Genomic DNA, 11,112 nt, shown 5'->3' with positions numbered 1-11,112 from the left:
GTGGTGGACCCTCCTTTGTACGAAAGGGAAACGGCCCAAAGTGGTCTTTTGGAATTCATTAAAAAAATTTTAATAACGTACAGAGAAGAATATAATAACAAATTTTTCTACGCTTACAAGAGTATTTTTCCCTCTTTTTTACTCTTCTGTGTGCTCATTATTGACAATGCAAAAAAACACCACCCATTTTTTTTTTGTCTTCTTTTCTTGGTTAAACCGATAATTTTTCATTTGCGCTGGCATTTTTGCACTAATTGTAAGTAAAAATCTGTAAAAGAGGAAGTGAGAATCTGGAATTTTTTTTTTTTTTAGTTCTTGCCTAAAATTAGTGCAATAAGTTAATTTTGAAAAATAATTCACCGTACCCCATTTTTACGTAATTTTTTTGAAGGAACAAAAATAAAAGTAAGAAACTAATCATTGAATAGAAATATTTAAGCAACTGAATTACGACGGCATAAAATACATGGGAGGAAAAACGAATAGATTTATTCTATTCAACACATCATGCCAAAATTGGCCAGATTTGCGTTTACATTTTCAGGTGTATTTGGGAGACCCGCACAAAAATTATTTTAGCCAATGCTTTTTACGTTTTACCCTCATTAGTTTCCATCAAATCACTCATTTTCTCATTTCGCATGCAAATTTTGTTACCACGCTGATGAGCAGCGAACTAATCAAGCAACTTCTTTATGGCAACGTGTGGTATAGTAAATAATGTAGCAACGGGCACAATACACACGCCACTATTAAAAGCCTCAAAGGGTGAATAAATCAACAACAACAACTGCGTTCGGTACGTTGTTCAGCCATAGTGGGTCGTGACCCTTGGTGCAATAAAATATTCAATTAAGTTGCTCCACAATAAATATAAAGTTTATGATCAGGAGTATAATGCAGGTATGGATGATTGATCATCAGAAACTTTATGTGACGCGCATGAAAGTGTATAAAAAGCGCCAGTTTGTCATCTGAGATGTAGGAAAAAGGTGCAGACTTGGCAGTTTTGCAATTTTTCCACTTATTTTTTGCAGAGACTTCTTTTTCCAGAAGCTCGCTGTTTAGCGACGGCGATAAAATCAAAGTGTAAAACGGCAGGCAAAGGTCACGATGATCACACTACTCGCGTGTGTCGCGCCGAAATGAATGTGAAAGTATCAACCCAATCGTAAGTATATACGCATTCCGATGGGTATTATTTTTTTTCCATTATATAATAAGTGGGAGGTCGGGAAGAAAGGTTCAGAAAATTCCCCCCTTCTGCTACCAACTTGCGAAAAGATGCGAGTCTCCGATGTACGATGCTAAAAGTTTAGTACACATTCAAAAACTTGCTGCATACAGAGAAAGAGCACGACTTTTTGTAAAGCAGAATAGAAATATACAGAGAAAGTACCCGAGAGGCCAGGAAGAGTGCAGAAATATGGTACGCTATTTTTGTGTTTTTAGTCGGCGCCCTCATCGTTTTTGCATCAGATCACTGCAAAACGCGGAGACAAAGTTTTAATTGGATCAAAACTTTCGTTTGTTCCGGTCCTTTAATCAACGTAACTCGCGAACGGGCGGTGAGAAATTTATTAATCGATAACCTTTGTATTAAACCGACCCCCCTTCACGTTTTCAATGTTTATTTTTGAAATTGGATCATTAACATGTCCTGAGATGAAAAGAAAACGTTTCAAATTAAAATCAGAATTTTTTTGCCACAGTTATGTTTCCTCATGAAGTAAAATGAGGAGCTCTTTGTTATTCCTTTTGTAAATTATTTTTTCCTAGAATTTGAGTCTGTATTTTGAGTTCCTTGAATCCTATAATGAACACCTGATGAATACCATCAGTAGTATTTGGGTCGCTTTTATAATATTGGAAAGTATGCATGCCAAAATAGAGTGCTCTGATGACAGGAGTTTTTTTTTCCTCTGCCAGGTTTCCTCACAGTTACATTTTCAGACCCTACGATTTGTAAAGTGATACAAGAGCTTATGGCCCGGAGAACAAAATAATATTTTCATTTTTTTTTCTCATTTGTATTCATTTTATTTTTTTTAATTTATTCGAAGTTTATTCCTGGCTAGGAATCTATTAATACTTCAATATTTGTAAAGGAAGCTTATCCTTTGGTCAATAAAATTAATACTCGGATTAAATAAATAAATAAGTAAATATAAATTTTCCACCAGCCAAAATTTCAGATTTATAAATAGCTGTTTTATTTTTCACGTAAAATTGGCCATGGCTGACACTTGAAAATTAAATCATTTCAAAAATCAAAACCAAAAACTTAACGAGGTTACTACGGTTGAACCATTTTTTTCTTCTTCCGTTAAGTGCCAAATTGTAATTGAGGACAGCTAAATTCAAACATGGGGCAATGAGAACTTAAAATGTTTAACGATAATAATCATTTTACGTCAACATTTTCAGATGAAGTAAATTGTGTAATTTATGCTTGATATTAATTAAATTGTTGTTTATAAAATAAATACAAAAAATTTTTTAACAAGAACAAATCCCTTTTTATGCTTTAATGGTTTAAAGTGTTTAATTTTTTTAAATATAAATTAGGTTAAATAAAGGAAAAATATCTTTTATTCTTGAGCCATAAAAAGAGAGGAGCTGAATTTTTCTTTATTCAAGTCTTTTATTCTTGTTTGCCTCAGATATAAACTTTTACGAGTTTCGCTTTATTCCATGCAAATTTATGATTAATGTTGAAATGAAAGAAGTTTCATTCATAGAACCCTCTCTGCAGACAATTTAATTCAAATATTGTTTAACAAACTGTATAATGTCAAATGTAATTTAAACAGCGGAAAGTCATCTCATGGAGTGTTTGCTTGGAAGCAGAAACAAGTGTCATCTCTCACTCTGGATGAGCACTTTATTATTTGTTTTATTCGTTGCTTACTTAACTTAAGCAGCGCCGTCGCGACTCGCTGTCAGTTTTAATCAATTTTGAGCAAAAACAGCGAAACGCGCGCTGAAATTGAGCCGCGTGCCAACGCACTTAAATAATTTCTGTGTCGCAATGAATTATGTCTCGCGAGAGAGGAGGAATTTGAAGGGGACCATAGCATAATAAATGTCGCCCATCAAGAGAGGAGCACTGCAGCAATGCAGGAGTCAAAGATCATCAGCGGGCTCTTAAGCGTGAATTAATCACCTCTTGCGCGATGTTAATTTTCACGCCTTTTGTCAAGTGTGTTATTTTTTCACTCTCTGATGGGGCGAACGAGTGACACAGCCTTGGAAGACTTATGGGCTATTTAGCCTAATTTCGTTACAAAACCCAACGTTATTATTGCACAAGATTTTTACCCATATGTTTGACATGCGCGCGACCCAAGATCGGCACAAATGACTTCGTACTCGTCGATGGATTGAGAGATGCTCAGCTTCATGGCAACACATTATTCGTGTAATAAAAAAGGGAAATTAATCACCGACAGTTCTAACGGCGGTCCTTTCGCTGTTGCAATACCATAATATGCCAGATGGCTCCGGTAGCAATAATTAATCATTTATAAATTTGTATTTTAAGAAAAATTTGAAATGTAATTAAAAAAAAAAAAAACAACAACAAACGCCTGAAGAATTTTTTAAAATTTCATGATTGAATTATGATTTGAAACCTCTTTAATATAATTTTAAAAAAAATGAACATTAATAATAATAATTAATAATATTATTAATAAAAATAAGTATCTTAGAACCGTATTTTAAATTCATTATATTATGGAATAAATTTAATTGATAAATTTAATAATTTTAAATAAAAATTAAAAAAATAATAACTTATTCAATTTTAAAAGATTCTCATAAATTGCTTAAATTGAAATTGTTACTTCATATTATTTTTTATTCAGCTTTTGAAAACAATGGATATTAATTAAAAACTTAAAATTATTTTAGGAGCTCGGAAAAAAACGCAAAATATTATTCACAAATTTATTATTCTATGATTTTCTAAAAATATAAAAATTAATTTTCTGAAACCGATAAGCTCATATTTTAAATTATTCAAAATTAACCTTTGCACTACATATATAATATTTTTGAAATTGTGGCAGAGGAATAATAAATAATATTGCTAATTTTAAGACCCTTAAATTAAGAGTTCATTCAATTTAATAAAATCTTATTTTATTTTTTTTTCAGACTGACCTGCGCCAAGTGGTCTTTCTGTTGGCACTGACCAGTGTGTCGCACGGCATTCCTCTGACCAAACGCGAGACGGATCTTTGCTCGCACGCCTTCCACGGCTTCCTCTGCAGCAATAATCGAAATCACAGAGCTCGCATTCAGCCGCAGCCTTCCGCATCGATTCCGTCCCGAATTGCTGCGCCGAAAGAGGATGAGCTGCTTTCGCCGACGGGTGAAAACTCGTTCTTAGACCCGACGTACATTATTTCTACGAGCACCCCAAAAGCAACTCGCATCAACCCACCGCCGCCAAAGCCCGTCCAATTAGCCGGCTCGGCTTCTGCCAACGTCGATGTCAGAAAAAGTAAAACGGAGGATCTCTGTGGGCACGCGTTCCACAGCTTCCTCTGCCAGCCCGCAAAAAAGGCCAAAATCAATCCTATCAGACCTGAAAACTCTTTCCTCGCACCAGCTGTAATAAAACCGACTACAACAACTACGACCACAACAACAAAAAGGCCAACGACACAGCCACCGCCACCCCCAGAAGTGCCCGAAGCGTCCGTCGACTCGCCGAGTTTCGCTCAGGCCAACCGAATTCCTGCACAGCAAAGGGTTGTTCCAGTCGTCGCCCCGCAACCCAAAAGCAGTTGCGGGCACGCTTTCCACAGTTTCCTGTGCCAAACTGGCACCAAAAGGAAGAATATCGCCCGAAAACCAGTTGAAATTCCAGAGTCTAGCGTTCTTTTACCAGTGGCAATCAAACCCTCAACAACTACCACCACAACCACAACTACAACACCTAAACCTACAACGAAGCCTCCCCCACCACCTCCAGTACCTGAAGCGTCGATCGACTCCCCGTCTTTTGCTTTGCCCAAAATTGTCGCACCCCAGGACAAACCAGTCGATCTTTGCTCGCACGCCTTCCACAGTTTCCTCTGCCCCAAACGCTTGAAACCAAAGCCAGTGGAAGTTCCAGAATCGAGTGTCCTTCTGCCTGTCGCCATTAAACCGAAGGTCATCACAACAACAACCACCACACGAAGACCAACAACTCGAAGACCAACTACAACCACCACTACAACAACAACCACCACCACCACTCCCAAACCGATCGAACCGGCACCGAGTTTCAACTTTCCGGACAGGGTTTCCGCCCCCGCCCAGCAGACCCTGCAGAAACTGCGCCCTGAGGAAGACAAGTGCAAACACGCTTTCCACGCCTTCCTGTGCAATCCAACTCCGAAAAGGGCGCCGAGGCCTCCAATACAGCAGGGTGCGAATTCCAACATCGAAAATTCGGTTCTTATTCCGGTAGCGCGGACCACCCCGACTACGACCACGAGGAGAGCGGTGACCACCCCTCGCAGAACTACTCTCACAACTACAACCACGACGACCACCGTGGCGCCTGAAGAGCCGAATCAAATTCCCGAGTTCACGTTCAACGACCCGACAAGAGTGGCTCTGCCGCGCAAGGAGCCGCCGGTGGATTTGTGCTCACACGCCTTCCACGGTTTCCTCTGCAACCGGAATGCGCCCAGAGGCAACAGACGACAGTAGTAGTAGAGCCGGTTAGTGGTTAATTGATTGCACAATGCACTCGCTGCCGATAATAATATAATGTATCAATTAATTATAAAAATGGTGTTGCAATTTTCTTGGAATTTTTATATAGAAGATTCCCAAGGGGTTTTTGTATTGTGTCATTGCTATTCATAAAAAATAAAAATGCTTTTTTCATATTACGTTATGTCTGAGTTTATTAATAAAGTTCAGCTGCCTGTTTTTATGATGCATTCTAATACTCTTGCGTGTGTGTATTCGGAGAAGCTATGCGACCCGTGTAATGGAAGCAATTTTCTCCGTTCTGCCCATTAAAATGCTGCGCTGCACCCACATTTCGAGCGGAGAGCGTGAGCGCGCGATGATAACAGCATATTTTCGCAGCGAAATTGGTCTGCTCTGTGCCATGTGCGCTTAAGGTCTGGATTCCGCAGTTGTAAAACATCTAAGCAAAAGTGTGCAGTAGAGCTTGAAGCGGAAATTATTAGTTTAAAATACATTTTCTGCAGCAGCTAGGGATCATATACGACGTCGGCATTGCTCCTCGTTAGCACGTATAGACCTTCGTATAAAATTTCATGCTCTTCCGCAAGAGCTTTTTTGCATATTGATTTCGGGGCCTATCATAAAAATAACCACAATAGCCAAACACACATTGCCAAGCGTGACATTTTTACTGAAAATATTTCCATGCTTTTGTGATATTAAAGGAATAAAAGCACACACTCATATATATTCTCATGGTTGGCGTTTTAATGCGCATTTAAGGAAAAGGACACACATTTCTCATTTAATAGATGCGGCGGACGCAAGATTAAACCACCAGATTACACAACAGCATAAAGGGTTGTTTTTATTAATATTCAAGCATGGCCACGGGCAGCGAAATTACTCAGGAAAATTTATAAGTTATGAAATATTAGCACGGGGGCGGAAACCCTCTTCTTCTTTTATAAGCCCTCACGTATACACTCTTCATTAAAAGCACTCTCCGGCGTGGATTAATTTAATCTCTGGAAAAAATAAAACACATGGTGGAAAATGTAAATTTCTCACAAAAATCATTTTGCTAATTGCAAGCTTTAAATTCCAACTAACCGGGGTCATTTTTGGCTGCGCACCACAACGCTTGGGGTGACACAAAAGTGACGGAGTTGGCAGCACAAACGGGTCTGCCGTTGTCGTCCAAAAAGGGTGAGCCTCTGTGCAAACAAGGGTCGTCGAGAGTTTCATTGCACGCTCCGTTGTGCTTTTTGCCCAGGACTGAAAAATGACGATCATGAAATGTGTGTATGTATATTATGCGCCGCTATCAGATCGGCGAAGAAAGGCGCGCGGGTGAAATGCGTAAAACGCCTTGGGTATACTCACATCGCGAGTTGGTTTGGGCGCAGTAAAGAGCGTTTTCGTGTGGGTAGGTAACGCCGTCTGTACCGCAAATCGCGGTTTTAACATCTGGCTCAGGCTCTCGGCAGTAGTCGAAGGACCCGCATTCGCCCGAATGCGACACTTGCAAATCTGATGGAAAAGTTTTGATCCATTAATAAACTATTGCACGGCGCTAAACATAGAAACTTTCACTTTGGAAAGTTGTTAATGGAAAACATAAACTTTGTATAAAACGCCGTTTATCGGTTTTGGCGAATGCGATTAGCGTGTTAAGTAATTTCTTAAAGGCTCCAAAAACTTGGAAAATCAAATTATTGTTAGCCAAAATCTTGAATCGTTTCTACAATCAAATTCCAAAGGTTCTAGGCAAATTGTTTTGTTTTTTTAGTAAAACTTAAAATCTTAATACCTTTGTTTCCCGACTGACGTCTAAATACTTAAAAAGTAGGTGAAAAAATTATTATCCACAGACAATATTTATTTTGTGTATTGACTTGATGTAATTAAGATGTTGTGTTTTTCATATTGCATCTGAATGGAGAATAAATAAATAAATAAGATGACACTTACAATTAGGCTCAAATTTAAGTTGAAAATGTTTTTTCAAGCAAAAAGTCTTTGAGTCAGTAATTTTAGCGAGTTAATTTTTTTGCGGTCTATTCAATAGAAGTTAACTAACACCTATATATTATATGGTCATTGAAAAATTGTTTTTGTTCACATATTTATAACGGCACTGATACTTAAAGAAGACCTTATGACTTCAATGCTTTATATATTTTGCCTTTTAAAACGCAAGTTTGGAATTTGATCTTTCTGCGTGATTAATTACAGGGTAAAGCACCTTCTCCTTTCTCCATTTTCGTGCACAGATATCGGTACACATTGACGTAGGTGACTTTATCGGTGCCGCAGACGGGACTCCACTCGTGTCTGTTTTTCGCCATCCGGCAAACGTCGTCCGGCCCGATAATCTTCTCCACCTCGGCAATCGTGCAAGCGCCGTCGTGCAACACCTTCAGCTCGCCGTTTACTTGTTTTAGGCAGCGAATGTGTTGAGCACTCGAGTAGGTCCGCCCGTTGGAGGCGCACGCCGGGGTGAATGTGTTTGTGACGTGGCAGGGGTTGGTGTTCTGGTGCCGCTTGCATTGGCCCTCGTGCAGAAAATCGTTCTCTGCAAAGTATAGTTATAAAACATCCGACGCGGAAACAATGCCAACTTTTCATTCACCCCTCATTTCGAAACGCATATATATTTTAAAAGCTTTTGTGTCTTCCAAAGCGGAAAAAACAGCCACTCTTTATGTTACCATCCCCAAGCGTATAGAAAGAAAAGAGCCTATTAGCAAGCAATTCGAATAGGGGCAGATGGAAATTTTGTTTAACGCTTAATAGGCTGAATTTTTTAATTGAATTGTCTTCGTTAATGGCGTTGCGTGTGGAAATTCCTGTTCTGCGTTAGCATAAAAAATAATAATTAGTTAAAAGCACTGATAATTAAGTTTTATAGGATAAAAAGTATTTTTCCTATAAAATGACGTGAGAAATTCAAAATAACAATGGTAAAAGGACTATAGTCTATAATTTTTAAGACTTTTATAAGCCAGTGCAAATAAAATTTCCAGTTTTTTTTTTTTTTTTTAATTAAACTTTTGTGATGAAATGAAAACGGTCTTGTCCTCATTGAATAAACAAAATTTTCAACAAGGGGACGTTTGTTTAAATTTGCAGACTACTTGCACGTTCCTTACTAAAGGAAATTAAATCTTCAAGTACAGAAGAAATAAATAAATTTAAAATTGAGATTATCACAACTGTGGGATCCAGCACAACGCCATTATGCGCGCCTCTGACAATGAGCATAATGGAGAGTTAAAATAATGAGATAATAAATGAATAATGTTGGTTTCTAATCTGAGATCAGCGCTTACTGATATACGGCTGCAGTATCTGCCTGCACTTGAGGGCCTCCATGTTGGCATAGGTGTAATCAGTTGTGCTGCAAACAGGTTTGTAGATGGGCGAGTAAGGACACTCGATGGAACACTCGCCATCATGCTGAACATTTATCTCTGTCGGAGGATTATTATTAATTTCATTAACAATGGGCGATAGTCGAGTGCCATTACCGACACGGTACATGTTGGCCGTGCACACCATATGCCACACATTATTATACGTCACATTATCAGAGCCGCACACTTTGCGCACGGCTGCGTAGGCCAGAACGAGGCATGGATCGAACTTGGCGCCTGATTCGTTGCACTTTTCACGATCCTGTTGCTCCACCAGTCCTGCGTGTACCCAATAATCGATTAGTATCAGCAATTTCGCCAAAATACTCACTTTGTATGTTGGTTTCCAATAAACCAACACGCGGAATTGCAATTTGTATATACAAGACCGGCCAGGAATAATTACCAATTATAACAAAGGACACAAACTGCTGCATCAACATACTACTAGTGAAAAAGATCTTTTTTTATTTTTAAATTGCCCCAAAGTTCATTCTGATTCAAAATGTGGGACTAAAACAAACTTTTACTCTTTTAGATGGATTATTTTCACATTTCTTTAATTTTTCAACTCCATTTCAATCTAAAATGCCACCTGAATTATTACTTCACTATTTGGGCTGTTTGAAAAAACTTTTTGATCATAATTTAACGGAGTATTCAATTAAAATTCAAGCAAAAAGGTCACCGGCTCTCACCAGTCTATGATGCATCAGCTTTCTCCATTGGTAAAAAAAATGCATGCATTTTTTATAATTTAGGCTGAGCGAACAGTTCGCGTCAAGATAAATCTGTGCGTGAAAAATGATTGCCTGCGTGTTTGGAAATACACTCGAGTGCATTTTGGCTGGGGTACAAAATTCCGTCCGCTCCGCAAACTTGATCTTCCTTCTTGATAGGCCAGGAATCAATACTGATGGCCTTCGAGCAAACCTCATCAATTGGGGCCCTACGTTCTGTAGACAAGAAGAAAAAAAGGATGAAGAGAAGTGATATTCCATCAGAATAATATTCGAGTTGACGTCTTTGATTGAATACTTGTAGAACATAAAAAAAGGGTGAATAACTTTTGATTTGAATTTGAAATTATTAGAACCATCCATTTTGGTTATTTAAAATTTAAATTATTAAAATAATGTTAATTCTTTCTCGTTTCAAAGCAATAAACTTTAATTTTTTTCTTCAGAAAGTCTGAGAAAGCCTAACTATTAGGTCCTTTACCAGTTTGCGTAGTTTTTCATAATTAGGGGAAAGTTGCAACCTTCCAATTCTTGTACCAAAATAATAATTAAATTTAATGAACTCTTCCACTCTAACATTTTTGTTATACATCAGTACGTATTTTTATAATTTTTTAAGCTCTAAAAATATAAAAAAAAAAAAAAAAAAAAAAAATGAAAATGAAAATTCTCGCTATTATTTTGAAAGAAAAAAATATTGCATCTTTTTCAGTATATTACACAATTAAGATAATTACCGGTGTCCTGTGTGCTAGCCTGGTGTGCGAGCAGGCAAAGCGTTAGTGCGGCCAAAACAACGCACTTCTCGGAGAGAGCCATTCTTTTCCACTGATTCAAAACACACTCTGAGAGCCGCGACTCGCTGCCAGAGATCCTCCTCGTCAGGTACACACGTGACCCTCAGAGGTGCAATGATTCACGCAGGTTATGCGACTTCTACTTGGAAGGCCCTGTTGCCAGGCGGCTTACAATTTACATAAAAATAGCTCATTCGCATTCATTTATATTTCGCAGCAGACTTTCCTGGTGAAAACTTGTTTGCCGTGATTGATTCGCAGAACCATCTCGGAAATAAATTGCGCAAACAAACTTTCGTTCTTATCTGCAAAAAAAATTATGATTGGATTTGTTGAGGGCTTCAAACGCCTTTTGCCGGCTCAGCCGTAAATCCAATTTTGAGCAGAAAAACCCCAGAGTGGCACTCTTCACTTCTTGTTTTGTAGAGAAGCGTAAATGCCAATTTGCATATTTAT

General features: G+C 38.2%; 2 protein-coding genes across 2 annotated transcripts; one reads left to right on the top strand and one right to left on the bottom strand.

The window, feature by feature from the left end:
- Positions 1–1,273: 1,273 nt before the first annotated feature.
- On the top strand, positions 1,274–5,897 carry LOC132194483 (mucin-2-like). Its single transcript, XM_059615790.1, has 2 exons — positions 1,274–1,429; positions 4,162–5,897. The coding sequence occupies exons 1-2, from the start codon at positions 1,298–1,300 to the stop codon at positions 5,710–5,712; spliced, it is 1,683 nt and encodes a 560-aa protein (XP_059471773.1). The 5' UTR covers positions 1,274–1,297; the 3' UTR covers positions 5,713–5,897.
- A 19-nt stretch (positions 5,898–5,916) lies between these two features.
- On the bottom strand, positions 5,917–10,758 carry LOC132194493 (serine protease inhibitor dipetalogastin-like). The gene is made up of 8 exons (XM_059615802.1): positions 10,597–10,758; positions 9,932–10,075; positions 9,234–9,398; positions 9,036–9,176; positions 7,949–8,278; positions 7,087–7,233; positions 6,814–6,978; positions 5,917–6,728 (listed from the first exon to the last, which is right to left on the bottom strand). Exons 1-8 carry the CDS (start codon positions 10,676–10,678, stop codon positions 6,694–6,696), a joined length of 1,209 nt encoding a protein of 402 aa, XP_059471785.1. The 5' UTR covers positions 10,679–10,758; the 3' UTR covers positions 5,917–6,693.
- Between the last annotated feature and the right edge of the window lie 354 nt (positions 10,759–11,112).

The sequence above is a fragment of the Neocloeon triangulifer genome, unplaced genomic scaffold, assembly GCF_031216515.1.
Source record: "Neocloeon triangulifer isolate White Clay Creek 2 clone unplaced genomic scaffold, ASM3121651v1 ptg000001l, whole genome shotgun sequence".
In the NCBI taxonomy this organism is placed as follows: Eukaryota; Metazoa; Arthropoda; class Insecta; order Ephemeroptera; family Baetidae; genus Neocloeon; species Neocloeon triangulifer.
This window is presented reverse-complemented; position numbering and strand designations above follow the sequence as displayed.